Source organism: Taudactylus pleione, unplaced genomic scaffold (assembly GCF_031769625.1).
Source record: "Taudactylus pleione unplaced genomic scaffold, aTauple2 ptg001624l, whole genome shotgun sequence".
NCBI lineage: Eukaryota > Metazoa > Chordata > Amphibia > Anura > Myobatrachidae > Taudactylus > Taudactylus pleione.
The window spans coordinates 369,504-391,533 of NW_028286021.1; the positions used below are offsets into that span (position 1 = coordinate 369,504).

Genomic DNA, 22,030 nt, shown 5'->3' on the forward strand with positions numbered 1-22,030 from the left:
CTTAGACAAAATATCTTAAGCCTTTTATATAAAGTTCTAGACCATGGATAATTAGAGATGTGCAGGTCGGTCTTTCTGAAATATGAACACACCTAAATTTAGGGGTTACAAGTCAAATCAATTATTACTATAGAATCACTCTGGGGCTTCGAGTGGAATCAGGTTTACTGTCAGTTCAGAACTCAGAGACTTAAAAATCAAACTTGTGTTTTGGATTGCATGTAAACAGATGCAGGTCACATGATTTTAGCTGTTTTTATCATTTTCTTTTCTTAAATTTTATATATTTTAAAAGTATCCAAAACCGAATCAAAATCAAAATCGAACCAAAACATTTGAGGATGGTTTTGCCAAAACGGAAACACAATGATGAATTAGAATCAAAATCAAAACAAGGGGGTCCTCACACATCTCTATAGATAATATATTATATAATTTGGTTAAATAGAAATAAACCTTGCATAAGATGTTCTGAATATTAGATTAGGCCGAAAACGGTTTTCAAATCCCGGTTCAAATTTTAAACCTCGAATATAAGATGAAAAACCTTGTATTAAATGTGCACAGAAGAATGTGTTGATTCCTAAATTGAGATAAATTATTTAAAAAACGTATTGGTGTTCGCATTGTGTTGGAAGGACTAACCAGAATGGTACTTCATCTTGAATCTAGAAAACTAAGCCTTTAATGAAATGAAAATAAAAAATGTTGATTGAAAAGGGATTTCCCCTGGCAGAAAGTCAGACCTTGTATAGTGACTACATTCCTTGGAATAAATAGAATTGAAGCCTAATAGTGCTGGACTTTTAATATAAAACACAATTTAATACTGATCATTCTACCCAACTTTATAAACAACCTCATTCACCAACATGTAGTAATGCTACAGAGATAGAAATGGCCGGCAGGCACCAGCTGCTGTCTGATTGGACGGACATCTTTAGCAGTAGCCGGGGGCAGGAGAGAGGCGCTCTTGGCATTGTTACAAGAAGGAGAATCTGCAATATCTAACCTAAGCCTGGTTGCGAGGGATGAATCTGAATGAATGTTTTAATCATGGCTGCATAAAATTCACTGCCGGGGAGAGAGAGTAGAAGGGAGCGTATTTTAGTACCCTAATAACTCCTAACTCTAGCCTAAGATCATAATGTATGCGAGAGCAGTCCAGTAATTATAAGGTAATAAGTGGTTTTGTAAGTGCTCTAAATTAAAAGGAATTCACAGAGCTGCTGTAAGTCAAAGCTGAACCACTTTCTTTCAAATGTTGGCCTGAGCCATGAGTGCGAGGGAAGTCAGGACAGTGCTATGGCTGTAATTAGTGTTAGCGCTTGTGAGCTGCAGACATGTATTAGGAAAATGAACAATTTACTGGACCTATTTTCTGTCTTTCTTACAAGGTTAAAATCTCTCCTCTGACATGTAGTCTGGGAAGGTCAGGACCAGACAATGTCTTTATAAGGCTTACATTATTGTACATGTGCTATAAGCAGTAGATTAGTCATTCATTTTCCTATACTTGCACTTTAAGCGTCAAGACACAATATTTGCTACAAATGGTTGATGATGTTTTTAAGGTGGCTGGGAAGTCTCTAATTGTCGGAAATGGTCAGGAATTACATTTGTTCAAGCCTTTAAAAATGGATTATCACCTGTTTATTTTTTATCACCCGTATGTAAATAGTCCCTGCCTACTCTATAGCACTTTGGTAAGAGCTGGTACTACAGGTGCGCTGTGTAAAGGCTCTGCTACATGTGTAAAGGGTCTGCTACATGTGTAAAGGCTCTGCTACATGTGTAAAGGGTCTGCTACATGTGTAAAGTGTCTGCTACATGTGTAAAGGCTCTGCTACATGTGTAAAGGGTCTGCTACATGTGTAAAGTGTCTGCTACATGTGTAAAGGGTCTGCTACATGCGTAAAGGCTCTGCTACATGTGTAAAGGCTCTGCTACATGTGTAAAGGGTCTGCTACATGTGTAAAGGCTCTGCTACATGCGTAAAGGGTCTGCTACATGTATAAAGGCTCTGCTACATGTGTAAAGTGCCTGCTACATGTGTAAAGGGTCTGCTACATGTGTAAAGGCTCTGCTACATGTGTAAAGGGTCTGCTACATGTGTAAAGGCTCTGCTACATGCGTAAAGGGTCTGCTACATGTGTAAAGGCTCTGCTACATGTGTAAAGTGCCTGCTACATGTGTAAAGGCTCTGCTACATGTGTAAAGGGTCTGCTACATGCGTAAAGGCTCTGCTACATGTGTAAAGGCTCTGCTACATGTGTAAAGTGCCTGCTACATGTGTAAAGGCTCTGCTACATGTGTAAAGGGTCTGCTACATGTGTAAAGGGTCTGCTCCATGTGTAAAGGCTCTGCTACATGTGTAAAGGGTCTGCAACATGTGTAAAGTTATCTGCTACATGTGTAAAGGCTCTGCTACATGTGTAAAGGCTCTGCTACATGTGTAAAGGGTCTGCTACATGCATAAAGGCTCTGCTACATGTGTAAAGGCTCTGCTACATGTGTAAAGGGTCTGCTACATGTGTAAAGGCTCTGCTACATGTGTAAAGGGTCTGCTACATGTGTAAAGTTATCTGCTACATGTGTAAAGGCTCTGCTACATGTGTAAAGGGTCTGCTACATGTGTAAAGTTATCTGCTACATGTGTAAAGGCTCTGCTACATGTGTAAAGGGTCTGCTACATGCATAAAGGCTCTGCTACATGTGTAAAGGGTCTGCTACATGTGTAAAGGCTCTGCTACATGTGTAAAGGCTCTGCTACATGTGTAAAGGGTCTGCTACATGCATAAAGGCTCTGCTACATGTGTAAAGGGTCTGCTACATGTGTAAAGGGTCTGCTACATGTGTAAAGGCTCTGCTACATGTGTAAAGGCTCTGCTACATGCAACCTGTATGTTACACTAAATAAGCCAACCTTTTAAGTTAATCACCTTTAAATGTGGGAGGGTTGGGGGGGGGGCTGGGGAACCAATCACAAGTTAAAATATAGGGGGAGGCAAAAGTAAAAGTTTGAAATACAAAAGAATAATTGATTAATTCATTTAAATATATAACTAGTAATTAATCATTGTCTATTTAATTTTGATACATAATTTCAAGAATGAAAAGAAATCTTTACTGTGCTTCTGCCAATTGTTAATTCCCTGTCCCCCGGTGGCAGGAGACAGTGGGAGTCATTCAGACCCGCTCGTGAGCGGCAGTACGCTCGCAAGCGGGTTGATGTTCCCCCACTGCTTATGAGCACGACGGAGGGAGCTCCGTCATGCGCATGCGCGAGACCCGGCGAGCGACGGGCTCTCCATCGCTCCGGGTCTCACACCAAAGGGGGCGTGCTGTCGATGTTGATTGACAGCATGCCCCCTTTGGTGGGCGTGCTGGGGGATGTGCCTGCCAGATGGAGGCGTTCCCATGGGAACACCTACCGTCTCAAGCCGGCCCACTGACATCACTAGTGATGTCAGTGGGAGTGATTTTGGCTCTGATAGAGCCAACATCACTCCAGGGCTTGCAGCAGCGAGACCCTACCGCAGGGTCTCCATCGCAAGCCCAATGGTCGCGATGGTCAAGACCATCGCGACCATCATCACGGACGCTCGCTATAGCTGTGGGTGGTAACCCACAGCTATGCGAGCGTCCATGAGGACGCTCCAAAAAAAGCTCCAAAAAAAGGTAGGAGGGCCCTGATTCAGAGCGAGCGCTCTGGTCAGAGCGTTCAGCTCTGAATCAGGCCCAGTGTGTAATTTCCAGTGGGAAATTCCTCCAGAAGTGCCCCCAGAAAGGTCAGATATAGGAACTGTAAATTTGCTCATTCTTCATTCTCCCCATAGAGGTGCACAACAAAATGATTATAATTATAATACTGTCTGATGTAATACGTAGCGATGTGCCAGCCAGACATTGCGGTGACGTCAGAGGCCACATCGCGAGGGTTTCTGCTCTCACATAGGGTAAAGAAGGAAACAGTGATCTTATTGTACGATAATGGTCAAAAACCATTCCACAGCCATCTCCATACTTCTGTAATTATTACCCATCAGCCTCTGCATGGGAGAGATACTGTTAGTCATTTCAAATTTAGTTGATCATCTACATACAAATGTAACATCTTTTTTCTGCACCTTTCCATTTCAATTTTTTTTTATTTGGTTAAATCACCAGCATAATAGGATCAGCGTACTCTACATTTCACATGTACAATTTTGCCTATTGACAAGCAGCCTCACCTTGGGGAAAGGGGATTGGGGCGTTTTAAAGTTTTTGTTTACTGCCTGTCTGTAACATTGCTAAATCTCTGTCATGGCCTTATGCTGATTACCTTCATGTACAACAAGAGTTATTGACTGATGAATGAGTGATGTGCAGCGTTTAGCCCCTACAGAGCAATCTTACAGAACGGGAAGCTTTCTTTTATTAAACGGAGCCTTCTCTTTCTTCTTCTCTCCTTGTTACCATGCAGGCTTCTCTGCAGAATGTCAAGCAAAGATCGACACATTGATTCAAGCTGTTCGTCATACATCAAGACGGAACCCTCAAGCCCAGCTTCCCTGACGGACAGTATCAACCACCACAGTCCAGGTGGCTCATCAGACGCCAGTGGGAGCTACAGTTCCACAATGAACGGGCACCAGAATGGACTTGACTCTCCACCCTTGTACCCATCAGCTACGGGTCTTGGTGGCAATGGGCCTGTCAGGAAAAGATACGATGACTGCTCCAGCACCATTGCTGAAGAATCACAAACCAAATGTGAATACATGCTCAATGCAATGCCTAAAAGACTGTGTCTGGTGTGTGGTGACATTGCATCGGGTTACCATTATGGGGTGGCTTCATGCGAGGCATGTAAGGCTTTTTTCAAAAGGACAATTCAAGGTTGGTGCCTGTTTCTTTTATAAGAATTTATAGAGCCAATAGAACTAATAAAGCCATGATTTTTAGATGCTCAATAACCTTCCGTATTTACATCCACAAGACATATTTGCTGTTTTAGGTCATTTTCCAAAGAGGCCATGTTTTTATGATCATCAAGCCTGTGGAATCAGATGTATCTATCAAGCTTAAAGTTTCACAAATTTTCTATTCTATAATAACCATATTATGCTACTTACAGTAAATTTGTAGTGTTAAACTTCAGAATTGAGATACTGTCACCTACTGTAGGATGTTCAAAATATTCTCAAACTTGTAGCATTTAGCATTGGGCTCTGTTTCATTCATTTATATATTCATTTTAAACTAGAACTCAAGGTTGTAAAAGATTCCACAATACTTACAAGAGTATGCACACTGCTCATATCCTTTCTACCATTCCAAACTTAATCTGCATTCCAATAAATATATATGTAAGTACCTCATAAAATTAGATTAAAAATAATTCGGACATGGCACATATATTACCAGCTAAACATGGAGAGATAGGCACCATACATCATATATAATGACACTCTCATGTCCAACGGTCAAGCACAACTCTCCAATCGGTTCACTCAGATGCTTCAGCCATCAAACTCAAAACTGATTTCTACTAGTTGAAGCATAAAATCAATCGTTATATTTTGAATTTTGTAATTATGCAAAAAATGTAAAGCAAGCCTTTAAAATGTCAGCAACACTAACAAAATTAACCTGTTTTTAGCCCTACACTGGCACATGTGGAGGTTTTCCAGAAAACACAAGAATTAACCCTGCACCACAAAAATATTATTCTAATCATATATACACCAAAGGCCTAAACATCACTTATACATAAATAGTTTCCCCTTCATATATTTTGTAACAGTAATACCACTGAATTCTCAAACAATTAATTGACCAAGAAGACAGAGAACAAATAATTCTAATAATGTGATGTATCAAGATGACCGAGAACAAGGAGCTCAGTAGTGTGGTGCACCAAGACGACAAAAAAAAATGAGCCCAAGAGTGTGGTGCACCAAGAAGTCAGAGAACAAGGAGTCCAGTAGTGTGGTGCACTAAGAAGACAAAGAACAATGAGCCCAGTAGTGTGGTGCACCAAGAAGGCAGAGAACAATGAGTCCTGTAGTGTGGTGCACCAAGAAGGCAGAGAACAATGAGTCCTGTAGTGTGGTGCACCAAGAAGGCAGAGAACAATGAGCCCTGTAGTGTGGTGCACCAAGAAGTCAGAGAACAAGGAGTCAAGTAGTGTGGTGCACTAAGAAGACAAAGAACAATGAGCCCAGTAGTGTGGTGCACCAAGAAGACAGAGAACAATGAGCCCAGTAGTCTGGTGCACCAAGAAGACAGAGAACAATGAACCTAGTGGTCTGGTGTTCCAAAAAAAACAAAGAACAATGAGTCCTGTAGTGTGGTGCACCAAGAAGTCAGAGAACAATGAGCCCAGTAGTGTGGTGCACAAAGAACAATGAGTCCCGTAGTGTGGTGCACCAAGAAGACAGAGAACAATGAGTCCTGTAGTGTGGCGCACCAAGAAGTCAGAGAACAAAGATCCCAGTAGTGTGGTGTACCAAGAAGTCAGAGAACAATGATCCCAGTAGTGTGGTGTACCAAGAAGAAAGATAACAATGAACCTAGTAGTGTGGTGCATCAAGAAGTTGGAGAACAATGAGCCCAGTAGCCCAGTGCACCAAGAGGACAGAGAACAATGAATCCTGTAGTGCGGTGCACCAAGAAAACAGAGAACAATGAGCCCAGTAGTGTGGTGCACCAAGAAGTCAGAGAACAATGAGTCCTGTAGTGTGGTGCACCAAGAAGATAGAGAACAATGAACCTAGTAGTGTGATGCAACAAGAAGACAGATTACAGTGAGTCCTGTAGTGTGGTGCACCAAGAAGACAGAGAACAATGAGCCCTGTAGTGTGGTGCACTAAGAAGACAGAGAACAATGAGTCCTGTAGTGTGATGCACCAAGAAGACAGAGAACAACGAGTCCTGTAGTGTGATGCACAAGAAGACAGAGAACAATGAGTCCTGTAGTGTGGTGCACCAAGAAGACAGAGAACAATGCGCACAGTAGTGTGGTGCACCAAGAAGACAGAGAACAATGAGCACAGTAGTGTGGTGCAACAAGAAGACAGAGAACAATGAGCCCAGTAGTCCAGTCCACCAAGAAGACAGAGAACAATGAGTCCTGTAGTGTGGTGGACCAAGAAGACAGAGAACAATGAGTCTTGTAGTGTGGTGCACCAAGAAGACAGAGAACAATGAGTCTTGTGGTGTGGTGCACCAAGAAGATAGAGAACAATGAGCCCTGTAGTGTGGTGCACCAAGAAGTCAGAGAACAATGAGCTCAGTAGTGTGGTGCACCAAGAAGACAGAGAACAATGAGTCTTGTAGTGTGGTGCACCAAGAAGACAGAGAACAATGAGTCTTGTAGTGTGGTGCACCAAGAAGACAGAGAACAATGAGTCTTGTAGTGTGGTGCACCAAGAAGACAGAGAACAATGAGTCTTGTAGTGTGGTGCACCAAGAAGACAGAGAGCAATGAGTCTTGTGGTGTGGTGCACCAAGAAGACAGAGAACAATGAGTCTTGTAGTGTGGTTCACTAAGACAGACAAAGTTGGATAAATCAATGGACACATTTGTTGTCTGTCTTCTTGGTCACTTTGTCATACAGGAGGGCACATTGGGAAATAAAGCAGAGACATAAGTGGAAAAATAAGTTAAAAAGATGAAACATGGACTTTGCTGAGGAATAGGGACCATGCTGGGCTACAAGTCAATTACGGACATATGTCGGCATATAAAACAGTCGTATAAGAAGATGGGCTTATTGTGACAAAGATAAACTTGAGATACATTATAACTAGGGTAAAATAATTACATTATGTAGAGGTCAAGTTCAATACATAGATACAATGGTAAAAAGGGTCATGTGGAGACAATAATGGGAATATTATAATTTTATAGTCAGATTATTAGATTTCATTATGTTTATTACCATTTCTCTGCTAACTTCATTTTACGGGAATAGTGTTTGAATTCCTAGTCACCCTCCTTGATAAACTATGTAGGTCTCTTACCTTCTCATTAATCATTGTTTACATATAATGCACTTCAGCAATGTTTGTCAGCCTGTGTGTATGTATAAGGGTACCTGGCTAAGGCCGACCCACGGCAAACATTAGCCACTTTCCATTACAACGGGGAGTAGATAAAACTAAACCTTGCATCTTTTGTGTATTATGATAACATTTTACTTGTTATCCAGAGTGGCAATAAGACTTACCATGACCTACGTTTGGCGTCACTTCGTGAATGATCAAATATGACTGCCCTTCAAGCCCAGACTTTTGCTACAGATGCCAACCTAGTGGTTAGTCTCAGCGCCAAAGCTATGAGTACAGTGTCATCACCAATGCAGGTTTTCTGTTTTAGAACTTTTTCTCATTTTGTTTTGGCTTCCAATGGCACAGAGGACTCTGTTTCTCGGTGGGTTGGAGGTGAAAATGTAAAGTGCCACCGCAGTCATTATAAAGCACGCCAGTCTTTACACGGACTGCGAGTGCTGTTTTCAATTTTCACCTTCAACCCGCCGGGAAACGGAGCCTTTTCGAAAGCCGATGCTTCGTATATAAAGCCCAGAATCTACGTTGGGAGTTACCTCAGACATAGGAGCCACTGATGTAGATCTTATTGTCGCTGCTACCTGCTAACACATGCTATAACAAAAAAAGAAAACAAGGTTACAAAAATGAAATAAAATAATGAAACAACCCAACAGACGATAAGCACTTTATATGGAACAAATTGTAACTGTGAGTAAGGGGAGCCTTAGGTACTGTAAGAAGTGTGTTTCCCAGTTTTTTCTCTCTGTATATTGGGTAACAATTAAAACGATCTATACACAACTATGGTACCAAAGTAAAGCACTAAATGTCCCAAAATAAAACCCCAATGAATATGATATAGATATTATTTACCTCTCCAAATGAAATTTTGATAAATGAATAAATTAAAATAAATGAAAATTAATTTTCAGTGACGACAGCAAATTGCACATTTTACAGTACAAAAAAAAATGGCAGTTACTAAAGTAATTGGGAAAAAAAAGACAAATGATATAAAAAGTAAATTTAATAAATTGTTCCTCATTATAATTAGAGATGTGCGCTCGGTTCTCCAGAAATCTGAATCCACCCGAATTTACGTGAATCTGGACAGATAAGAGCCGCGTGTCTGATCTTCCCGTGGTTCAGAATTCGGGTTTTAAATCCAAATTTCGAGGTTGATATTGCAAAAATTACATGAATTTAGCTGTTTTTAAAAACTTTTTACACATTTTTTTTTTTTTTAAATCCCAGATCCAAAACCAAAACACGGGGGGTCAGCGCCAGTCTCTAATAATAACCCTGTTTTTAAGGATCTTTGCAAACATAAATCCAAATCCCAGTTTCACCAATTCTCCCGGAATGACTTTATCACTGCCGTAAGCTACCGAAATGCCCATTCGGCTAACACGTTACCAGGATGACCCTCGCGCCGCTGTGTAACTACTCCATCCACTCAGTGTCTCTCCTAAGCGTTAATTTTTCTAATCTCATTAACAGAACAATAACAAGACATTTCTCACACAGGTTTTAGCATCAGCACTTCGTCTGACGAGCAGCGTAACGCATTTATGGCATATGGGTATTAAAATTTTACAATGGGAATAAGTCAGAAAGCGACAGGACATGAAAACATTAATGAGATAAGCGGCATGATTTTCCGTATATCACATGAGTAGGATTTAAAGTAACTAATGAGTTGATAGTTTACTAGTAGTAGCAAAGGATAATTCTATTATACACGATTGTTTAAAAACAAAAAATATTGGAACAACACCTTTCAAAAACTTTAGACACAGCCACTAATGACACACGCTGCGGGCGATTAAATGTCCAGATTTGTGTTTTGAAACATTTTACTAATATACATTTTGCAGCGATCCCATGCCAGCTGTAAAACTCCGTTAGTTTGCCACTAGGAACGTAGAAATGATGTCCTGGCACGGGAGTGCGGAGCTTTGCCTGGACCTGTGACTATCAGCCAGCGGAGTGTAACAATCTATCAGCCAATAACCCAGCAAAATATCTCGCAAACAAACTTATTCCACAAAGCGTTAGTTGTACATTAGCAAGACGAGCGCAGCGCTGTTATATCTTACTGACGCTCTCGCCAAGGTTTATTTCAGATTGTTCTATCATTTCTGTCCTCCCAGGTTAGACCGCAGCGACCATGTTGGTTTTGTTCACTTCAAAGCACAGATTCATCTGCACCCATGGAGGGAGATAGGCGTACCGCAAGCTCATACAACGTGCCCAGTTAACCATCTGTCCCTACCCAACCTCATCTGGGTCTGCGAATGGCCAGATATTTTTTTCATGTTACATTAGAGTAAATTTTGTTAGGGAATTGGAAATTATAATTTTTTTTTTGATCCTGAAATGCATGTGTGATTCACTAGGTGTAATAATAATAATATATCCCCAAGTATCTAATGATATACACAGCCCAGGGTGTGCTCTAGTACAAGTAATGGCTGAATGATTTAATATCAGAAGTCTTCTTTCCCCACAGCAATATAACATACTGTATAATTATTAGGGGTGTGCACCGGACACTTTTCGTGTTTTGTGTTTTGGTTTTGGATCTGGATCTTTCTTCGTGTTTTGGATCTGGATTGGTTTTGCCAAAACCACCCTTCCGTGTTTTGGGTTCTGGGTTTTGTGTTTTGGATCTGGATTTTTTCTTAAAAAATAAAAAAAACCCGCTAAAATCACATAAATGGGCCTTTTTTTGTTCCTACGCTATTAATAACCCCAATAACATTAATTTCCACTCATTTCCACTCTATTCTGAACACCTCACAATATTGTTTTTAGGCCAAAAGGTTGTACCGAGGAAGCTGGATGACTATGCTAAGCGACACAAGGGGGCGGCACAAACACGTGGCCCATCTAGGAGTGGCACTGCAGTGGCAGACAGGAAGCCAATCAGCGTTATGGTGCCCATTTGCATGTAGCACGAACCCGGGAGATCCGTGCTACATGCATCTGTGTGATTGGCACAGAGCAATGACAGGTCCGTGAGACCCGTCTGTGCTGCTGTGGTAAAAAAAAAAAAAAAAACCTGTGTAAAAAAAGAAAAAAATGGCGTGCACCCCCCCAAAAAAGAGCAACCAGCCCCGGGCATTAGTAACCCAGTGCTGGGTGTGCTTAAATACAGGGGACAAACGACGTAGGGGTCCCCTGTACTTAAGCACAACCAGCACCGGGCTAGTCAGAACCAGCGCTGGTTGCCAAAATACGGGGGACAAACGACGTAGGGGTCCCTTGTATTCTGCGCAACCAGCTCTGGGCTCTGATCCGGTCCTGGTTCTGGAAATATAGGGGACAAAAAATGAGTAGGGTTCCCCTGTATGTTCCAGAACCAGCACTGGACTTTTTCTAGCGGGGGGCTGATGCCACAGCCAGGGGAGCCCTTTCACCGGGCCCCCCAGCCGCAGCATCAACCCTGACCGCTAGTCAGCCCAGGCCGGGGATCCCTGGAGAGCTGGGGACCCCCCCAATAAAGGGGTCACCCTCTCCAGGGCACCCCAGGCCCAGGCTGATAGCCCGGGGCTATCCCCGCCACCCCTGGTGGCGGTGGGTGGCGGGTTGATTGTGTGGTGTGGTGTAAATAAAGAATATCAAACATTGTCTTTACAAGTAGAACTGCAAGTCCCAGCTAGCCTGCCCCGCATGCTGGTACTTGGAGAACCACAAGTACCAGCATGCAGGGCATTAAGGGCCCACTAGTACCTGTAGTTCACCTGTAAAAAAAATGTTTAAAAAAACACAGGACACACACACCGTGACAGTATAAGTTTATTAAACATACATACACACACACACATGTACACATACTCACCTATGTAACCTGTAGCATCGGTCCACTTGTCCGGTAAAGTATCCCTAGGGGACCTGTGAAAAAAAACATACTCACCATCTCCTATGCGAGGTTCTGTCCTCTTCGTTCCAAAGTAGGCATCCCCGGACTTGGCAAAAAAAAAAAACGAAAACGCGATCCACGAACTTAGTACCGTTCTATAGAACGGTACTTCCCGAATGAGAGCTTAGCGGCGGGGTATCACCATGGAAACCCCGCTGCTAAGCGTTCATTGGCTGAGAGAGGTCATCTCCCGTCTCTCAGCCAATGAACGGCTCCCTCCATTGTAGTCAATGGTGGGAACCGCAGGGTAAACTTTAATAACCTTGCGGCTCCCAGCATTGACTACAATGGAGGGAGCCGTTCATTGGCTGAGAGAGACGGGAGATGGCCTCTCTCAGCCAATGAACGCTTAGCAGCGGGGTTTCCATGGTGATACCCCGCCGCTAAGCTCTCATTCGGGAAGTACCGTTCTATAGAACGGTACTAAGTTCGTGGATCGCGTTTTCGTTTTTTTTTTTTTGCCAAGTCCGGGGATGCCTACTTTGGAACGAAGAGGACAGAACCTCGCATAGGAGATGGTGAGTATGTTTTTTTTCACAGGTCCCCTATGGATACTTTACCGGACAAGTGGACCGATGCTACAGGGTTACATAGGTGAGTATGTGTACATGTGTGTGTGTGTGTGTGTGTGTATGTATGTTTAATAAACTTATACTGTCACGGTGTGTGTGTCCTGTGTTTTTTTTAAACATTTTTTTACAGGTGAACTACAGGTACTAGTGGGCCCTTAATGCCCTGCATGCTGGTACTTGTGGTTCTCCAAGTACCAGCATGCGGGGCAGGCTTGCTGGGACTTGCAGTTCTACTTGTAAAGACAATGTTTGATATTCTTTATTTACACCACACCACACAATCAACCCGCCACCCACCGCCACCAGGGGTGGCGGGGATAGCCCCGGGCTATCAGCCTGGGCCTGGGGTGCCCTGGAGAGGGTGACCCCTTTATTGGGGGGGTCCCCAGCTCTCCAGGGATCCCCGGCCTGGACTGACTAGCGGTCAGGGCTGATGCTGCGGCTGGGGGGCCCGGTGAAAGGGCTCCCCTGGCTGTGGCATCAGCCCCCCGCTAGAAAAAGTCCAGTGCTGGTTCTGGAACATACAGGGGAACCCTACTCATTTTTTTCCCCTGTATTTCCAGAACCAGGACCGGATCAGAGCCCAGAGCTGGTTGCGCAGAATACGGGGGACCCCTACGTCGTTTGTCCCCCGTATTTTGGCAACCAGCTCTGGTTCTGACTAGCCCGGTGCTGGTTGTGTTTAAGTACAGGGGACCCCTATGTCGTTTGTCCCCTGTATTTAAGCACACCCAGCACTGGGTCACTAATGCCCGGGGCTGGTTGCTCTTTTTTTGGGGGGGAGGACGCCATTTTTTTCTCTTTTTACACAGGTTTTTTTTTTTTATTTACCACAGCAGCACAGACGGGTCTCACGGACCCGTTAGTGCTCTGTGTCAATGACACAGATGCAAGTAGCACGGATCTCCTGGTCCGTGCGTGCATCTGTGTCATTGAAATACACAGCAGCACAGACGGGTCTCACTGACCCATCTGTGCTCTGTGTCACTGTCAATCACACAGATGCATGTAGCACGGATCTCACGAGTCCGTGCTACATGCAAATGAGCACCATAATGCTGATTGGCTGAGAGCCGTGACAGACGGCTCTGTCAGCCAATCAGCACTTTGCCCATTAAAGGCAAAGGCATTTTTTTTTAAATGGCCGCTCGAGGCAAAACCTCGAGATCCGACAGCAGATCTCGAGGTTTTGCCTCGGGAGAGGGATCCGGGGCAGACAGGGAGATCCGAGCTTGGGCTCGGATCGCCCCGGATCCCCGAAGTTCGGGTGGGTTCGGTTCTCAGGGAACCGAACCCGCTCATCCCTAATAATTATACATAGAAGCTCACAAATATACTTTCTCTATCTTATTTCAGTGTAGTAAACTGAGTTAAGCTGGTAACATATATTCAGATTTCCATTGCACTGAGTCATCCCAACAGATTCAAATGTAGTCAATAGGTCAGCAATGACAATGTCGACACCGCAATCTCAACAGTTATGTTGACATTGTTAAAATGACAGGCAACGTGCCGACATTCTCATCCAATGGGTTCTCAGTGTTGGTGGGGTCATTAGCTGACCCATATCGGGGCAGAGCGCGCACTCCCTGGACTGTGCTCTACAATCCTGTCTCTTGACAATGTAGCTAGATAGGAAAACCCGGCCCCTTAGGCCACACCAGCGCCGTAGCTAGGGTAGTGCGGCCGATGCCATCGCACAGGGCACCACAGGTCAGGGGGCGCTGTTTGGGCCTTTCAGTTTTCTGTTTATTATAATTCTTGCTTGTAGCTTCCTCTTATTTCATCCTCAGCATCTCCTGGCCTCCCCTATCTCTTCCCTGGCCCTTCCCCATGAGGCCATGGCCCTCTCTCAGGTGCACTATATTATGTCCCTATTTATCCCCAGCATCTCCTGGCCTCCCCTATCTCTTCCCTGGCCCTTCCCCATGAGGCCATGGCCCTCTCTCGGGTGCACTATACTATGTCCCTATTTATCCCCAGCATCTCCTGGCCTCCCCTATCTCTTCCCTGGCCCTTCCCCATGAGGCCATGGCCCTCTCTCAGGTGCACTATATTAGGTCCCTATTTATCCCCAGCATCTCCTGGCCTCCCCTATCTCTTCCCTGGCCCTTCCCCATGAGGCCATGGCCCTCTCTCAGGTGCACTATATTATCTCCCTATTTATCCCCAGCATCTCCTGGTCTCCCCTATCTCTTCCCTGGCCCTTCCCCATGAGGCCATGGCCCTCTCTCAGGTGCACTATATTATGTCCCTATTTATCCTCAGCATCTCCTGGTCTCCCCTATCTCTTCCCTGGCCCTTCCCCGTGAGGCCATGGCCCTCTCTCAGGTGCACTATATTATGTCTCTATCCCCAGCATCTCCTGGCCTCCCCTATCTCTTCCCTGGCCCTTCCCCATGAGGCCATGGCCCTCTCTCGGGTGCACTATATTATGTCCCTATTTATCCCCAGCATCTCCTGGCCTCCCCTATCTCTTCCCTGGCCCTTCTCCATGAGGCCATGGCCCTCTCTCGGGTGCACTATATTATGTCCCTATTTATCCCCAGCATCTCCTGGCCTCCCCTATTTCTTCCCTGGCCCTTCCCCATGAGGCCATGGCCCTCTCTCAGGTGCACTATATTATGTCCCTATTTATCCCCAGCATCTCCTGGCCTCCCCTATATCTTCCCTGGCCCTTCCCCATGAGGCCATGGCCCTCTCTCAGGTGCACTATATTATGTCTCTATTTATCCCCAGCATCTCCTGGCCTCCCCTATCTCTTCCCTGGCCCTTCCCCATGAGGCCATGGCCCTCTCTCAGGTGCACTATATTATGTCCCTATTTATCCCCAGCATCTCCTGGCCTCCCCTATTTCTTCCCTGGCCCTTCCCCATGAGGCCATGGCCCTCTCTCAAGTGCACTATATTATGTCCCTATTTATCCCCAGCATGTCCTGGCCTCTCCTATCTCTTCCCTGGCCCTTCCCCATGAGACCATGGCCCTCTCTCAGGTGCACTATATTATGTCCCTATTTATCCCCAGCATCTCCTGGCCTCCCCTATCTCTTCCCTGGCCCTTCCCCATGAGGCCATGGCCCTCTCTCAGGTGCACTATATTATGTCCCTATTTATCCCCAGCATCTCCTGGCCTCTCCTATGTCTTCCCTGACCCTTCCCCATGAGGCCATGGCCCTCTCTCAGGTGCAGTATATTATGTCCCTATTTATCCCCAGCATCTCCTGGCCTCCCCTTTCTCTTCCCTGGCCCTTCCCCATGAGGCCATGGCCCTCTCTCAGGTGCACTATATTATGTCCCTATTTATCCCCAGCATCTCCTGGCCTCCCCTATCTCTTCCCCGGCCCTTCCCCATGAAGACATGGCCCTTTTTTGGGTGCATTATGTCCCTTTGAAAAATGAGGGAAGCACCAATGCTCTTTCTGGCACAGGGCACCAAAAACTCTAGTTACGACTATGGGCCACACATACCGTATGTTTTAGTTAATCACATGTGTGGCCATTTTGGGAGGTTTCCATTACGACCCCATAGCTTTTCTTTCCAAAAGGAGGGTGCTATTAAATTCCATAGTAATGTGTCCATACATGATTGGCGTGATTGGATGTAAAGTAGCCGGCTGCTGCCATTCGCTGTTCTCCGAAGCCAATATCAAAGTTAGCGCTGGCATCGTAACTGCACATTGGAATAGTTGAATTTATCACGGTAATATATATTTTTACCCCTCTCGTATCTGCTAAGTTTGACACTAATATAGATATAGTGAGAATTTGTATAATTAGGTACAAATATTTATCATGACTTTTCTGCAGATAGGGGGCTCTGCGTGTAACCAGCCTACATATAAAATATTAATTTATTACTTATACTTGGGAGCACATTGTAATTTGCTTAATATTATTATCCTAACCATGATGCTACAGATTTGTCAGTGACACAATAGATATCATAGTCCCGTGTAGGTGGGATGTGCCAGTTCCATGACCATCACACAATACCCTACAGCACAATGCCAATATATAGAGAATTGTGACACTCTTATCTATAGTGCTTCACTGCTGACAGACTTCTTTATCACGGCCACTTAGCACATTTTCAACAAACGCACGTCTTCATTTCTTTCCGTCGAATTAGCACAAGCCAAGCATTCGACTCAGTCCTGCAATCCGCTAATGTGATATTTAATGAGGAGCCATCAGTCCGCAGAAAGGAAGTCAATATGAATCAGTGTTTACAAAGTGTGATTAACTCTGAAATATTTCATCAATGCTGTGGTCCCAGGCAGACTCTATGCTAATTACTAAAATGCGCACACGTTTCATGGGGGGCCACGGCTGGACCCTGGGAGCTGCAAACATGGGGAAGTAAGATTGCAATTATGCTGTGACTGTCTCTCCTGACAATTTATGCTCTTACTGTGCTGACCTCCCCCTTCCCCAGAGACCAATAAACAGAATGCATTTTCATTAAGATACTAATGCACTTAATCACAGGGGGAAGGGTTACAAAAGTAGGGAGAGTTCTGTAAGCAAGATGAGGCTAAGCTGCCTGCAAAATAGACTTTCTGTTCCAGCTGTAAATGAGCTATGCATTACTCAAGCCCTCATTCGCCAAGTAACAGGACACATACATTTTAATAAATCACAGTTGCTGCTTTATTAACCTTTTAACTTGCAACTTTTAACCATTAAATTGGGTATGTAAAGTAGGATATATGCAAACGAGCAGTTGAGACGATGCTGTTTATCCCAAGATGTCTGGACCAACAGCTTGACCTCCGCCCCCAGCGAGCGTTCTCAGTGTATTATCCAAAGAGGGCACCAGCTGTCCTGCACAAGCCGGGAAGAAGAATAAACTAATGTACCCGAGGCACTGAAACAATGACTTTCAAATAGAGAGGATAATAAACATATAACAAAACATAAACCGCAATATACTGTTATTTCCATGTGTTACTATAAATAGGCAAAAAAAAAAACAAAATGCACAGAAAAATGTATGAAAAAGACATTTAATGATTAGCAAAAAAAAATTAAATGAAATAATAGCTTAGCGAAACAAATGAAATACCGTACAATGTATAGTCCTGTATATTATAATCTATATCTTACTATAATAAGGATATTTTAAGTCAGCAGAGTTCTTTTACCATTTAAAAGTCTTTTGAGTGTATTCATTTCACAGAGCTCTAAGATTATTTATTAACGTTTATTTATATATCGCCAGCCTATAAATTTGCGATTTACAAGTAACATACTTATACAGAGTAATAGTTATACAGAGTATTAGTTATACAGAGTATTAGTTATACAGAGTACAGGTTGAGTCTCCCATATCCAAAATGCTTGAGACCAGGGGTATTTTGGATATCAGAATATTCTGTATTTTGGAATATTTGCATATTATAATGAAATATCTTGGGAATGGGACTCAAATCTAAGCACAGAATGCATTTATGTTTTATATACACCTTATACACACAGCCTGAAGGTAGTTTTATACAATATTTTTAATAATTTGGTGCCTTAAACAAAGTTTGTGTACATTGAACCATCAAAAAGTAAAGGTTTCATTATCTCAGTCATGCTAAAAATATTCCGTATTGCGGAATATTCCGTATTTCGGAATATTTGGATATGGGAGACTCAACCTGTATTAGTCATACAAAGTAATAGTTATACAGAGTAATAGTTATACAGAGTATTAGTTATACAGAGTATTAGTTATACAGACTAATAGTTATACAGAGTAATAGTTATACAGAGTATTAGTTATACAGAGTAATAGTTATACAGAGTATTAGTTATACAGAGTATTAGTTATACAGACTAATAGTTATACAGAGTAATAGTTATACAGAGTATTAGTTATACAGAGTAATAGTTATACAGAGTATTAGTTATACAGAGTATTAGTTATACAGAGTAATTGTTATACAGAGTATTAGTTATACAGAGTAATAGTTATACAGAGTATTAGTTATACAGAGTAATTGTTATACAGAGTAATAGTTATACAGAGTAATAGTTATACAGAGTATTAGTTATACAGAGTATTAGTTATACAGAGTAATAGTTATACAAAATATTAGTTATACAGAGTAATAGTTATACAGAGTAATAGTTATACAGAGTATTAGTTATACAGACTAATAGTTATACAGAGTATTAGTTATACAGAATATTAGTTATACAGAGTAATAGTTATACAGAGTAATAGTTATACAGAGTATTAGTTATACAGAGTAATAGTTATACAAAATATTAGTTATACAGAGTAATAGTTATACAGAGTAATAGTTATACAGAGTATTAGTTATACAGACTAATAGTTATACAGAGTATTAGTTATACAGAATATTAGTTATACAGAATATTAGTTATACAGAGTAATAGTTATACAGAGTATTAGTTATACAGACTAATAGTTATAGAGAGTATTAGTTATACAGAGTAATAGTTATACAGAGTAATAGTTATACAGAGTATTAGTTATACAGAGTAATAGTTATACAGAGTATTAGTTATACAGAGTAATAGTTATACAGAATATTAGTTATACAGAGTAATAGTTATACAGAGTAATAGTTATACAGAGTATTAGTTATACAGACTAATAGTTATACAGAGTATTAGTTATACAGAGTAATAGTTATACAGAATATTAGTTATACAGAGTAATAGTTATACAGAGTATTAGTTATACAGACTAATAGTTATAGAGAGTATTAGTTATACAGAGTAATAGTTATACAGGGTAATAGTTATACAGAGTATTAGTTATACAGAGTAATAGTTATACAGAGTAATAGTTATACAGAGTATTAGTTATACAGAGTAATAGTTATACAGAGTATTAGTTATACAGAGTAATAGTTATACAGAGTATTAGTTATACAGAGTATTAGTTATACAGAGTAATAGTTATACAGAGTAATTGTTATACAGAGTATTATTATACAGAGTTATAGTTATACAGAGTATTAGTTATACAGAGTATTAGTTATACAGAGTAATAGTTATACAGAGTATTATTATACAGAGTAATTGTTATACAGAGTAATAGTTATACAGAGTATTAGTTATACAGAGTAATAGTTATACAAAATATTAGTTATACAGAGTAATAGTTATACAGAGTAATAGTTATACAGAGTATTAGTTATACAGACTAATAGTTATACAGAGTATTAGTTATACAGAGTAATTGTTATACAGAGTAATAGTTATACAGAGTATTAGTTATACAGAGTAATAGTTATACAAAATATTAGTTATACAGAGTAATAGTTATACAGAGTAATAGTTATACAGAGTATTAGTTATACAGACTAATAGTTATACAGAGTATTACTTATACAGAATAGTAGTTATACAGAGTAATAGTTATACAGAGCATTAGTTATACAGACTAATAGTTATAGAGAGTATTAGTTATACAGAGTAATAGTTATACAGAGTAATAGTTATACAGAGTATTAGTTATACAGAGTAATAGTTATACAGAATATTAGTTATACAGAGTAATAGTTATACAGAGTAATAGTTATACAGAGTATTAGTTATACAGACTAATAGTTATACAGAGTATTAGTTATACAGAGTAATAGTTATACAGAGTATTAGTTATACAGAGTAATAGTTATACAGAGTATTAGTTATACAGACTAATAGTTATAGAGAGTATTAGTTATATAGAGTAATAGTTATACAGAGTAATAGTTATACAGAGTATTAGTTATACAGAGTAATAGTTATACAGAGTAATAGTTATACAGAGTATTAGTTATACAGAGTAATTGTTATACAGAGTATTAGTTATACAGAGTAATAGTTATACAGAGTATTAGTTATACAGAGTATTAGTTATACAGAGTAATAGTTATACAGAGTAATTGTTATACAGAGTTTTATTATACAGAGTTATAGTTATACAGAGTATTAGTTATACAGAGTAATAGTTATACAGAGTAATAGTTATACAGAGTATTATTATACAGAGTATTAGTTATACAGAGTATTAGTTATACAGAGTAATATTTATACAGAGTATTAGTTATACTGAGTAATAGTTATACAGAGTATTAGTTATACAGAGTAATAGTTATACAGAGTAATAGTTATACAGAGTATTATTATACAGAGTAATAGTTATACAGAGTATTAGTTAATAGTTCTTTGCTGTTACACATGTTCTAATTAAATATTGAAGCGACAACCTGCCTAAGCAAAATGAGTAACGATATCAGGGTACATTGTTTGTAATAATGTAACAAGATATAATGCGGATATTTATATTTTTGTGTATTATGTATACAGCTTTCCAGCTGTATTTTGGATGCAAAATATGATTTCAACTACATTTTTCTATACAAAACAGGAAACATAGAATACAGCTGCCCGGCCACGAATGAATGTGAGATCACAAAGCGCAGGCGCAAGTCGTGCCAGGCTTGCCGTTTCATGAAGTGTTTGAAAGTCGGGATGCTGAAAGAAGGTAGGGAGCGATGTTCTATCTGTATAAATCACTGCGCACTGAACGAGGAGATCGCTGGGAGTTACAGCGAATTATCCTGCAGACTTTTATGTTTACAATACGACAACGTTTCATGATGTTTATTGTTTGACTAAATCATTTTTTTTCCTGCCAGAAAAGAGGAATAAAAGCGTCAGAGGTTTTGTCAGCTGAATAGTAGTTTAGTACATCTACAGAATTTCTGGGGGTGCCTGTCGCCTCCTGCTGCCTGGGAAATTCACCTGCAATTCTCCATTTCTGGGACATGTTCATGTTAAATATGTAACACTTTTCCACCGTAAAACTGTTTTGATACAAGTGGTTGATGGGACCGCTGCTGCGTCCTTAGTAATAGTCATATTTGTCACAATGTACTACAAAGGGCAGCGATCAGCTTTAGGCTAAACTGATCAAAGCTAAGAACAGATTGGTTACTAAAGGGTTAAAGGCTCTGGGGGATATTTATGTACATTGTTCTAAGATGCAAATCAGCACAAAATACACAGCGGCCAATCAGCGACTAGCTTGTATCTAACTAGTGCAAGTTAAACAATAAAAGCAAATGTCTGATTGGTGGCTTTGGTTTCAATGCAGATTTGAGCCATTGAGATGTGTTAGCAGCTAATGTGTACTAGACCCCAGTGTATTATTACATAAGTAACACGTGTTATAAGCAGAACCCTTCAGTTTTGTCATTTTATTGTTACGTTTGGATTTTTAAATGATAAAAGTTATTTCCCGGGTTCCATTCCCTGGTAGAAGCAGCGTCGCGTCCTCTACGGCTTTATCGCTGGGCTGTCTAAGAATGTGTTTATTTGATTTGCTCATATTAAACAGGTTTCTCCGGTTTTATGGCTGTCAGTCTGACACAGACCCAACAGCTGTTTTTTAATTGGAGCTAAGTCACTTGTGAGAGCAGCGAGATGGCTGCAGAAATCCAATAGTGTCAGAGCCAGACAATGGGAGAGTATAGGGAGAGTGACAG

General features: G+C 41.3%; 1 protein-coding gene across 5 annotated transcripts in view; it reads left to right on the plus strand.

Annotated features, from left to right (window-relative positions):
- ESRRG (estrogen related receptor gamma) overlaps positions 1 to 22,030 on the plus strand; it is a 523,236-nt gene that overhangs the window by 294,892 nt on the left and 206,314 nt on the right. For all 5 annotated transcript variants that reach the window (XM_088464267.1, XM_088464263.1, XM_088464266.1 and 2 more), the window contains 2 exons: positions 4,469 to 4,884; positions 20,911 to 21,027. In XM_088464267.1, the coding sequence (XP_088320393.1) occupies positions 4,469 to 4,884; positions 20,911 to 21,027 (533 nt within the window). The remainder of the gene's footprint in view (positions 1 to 4,468; positions 4,885 to 20,910; positions 21,028 to 22,030) is intronic.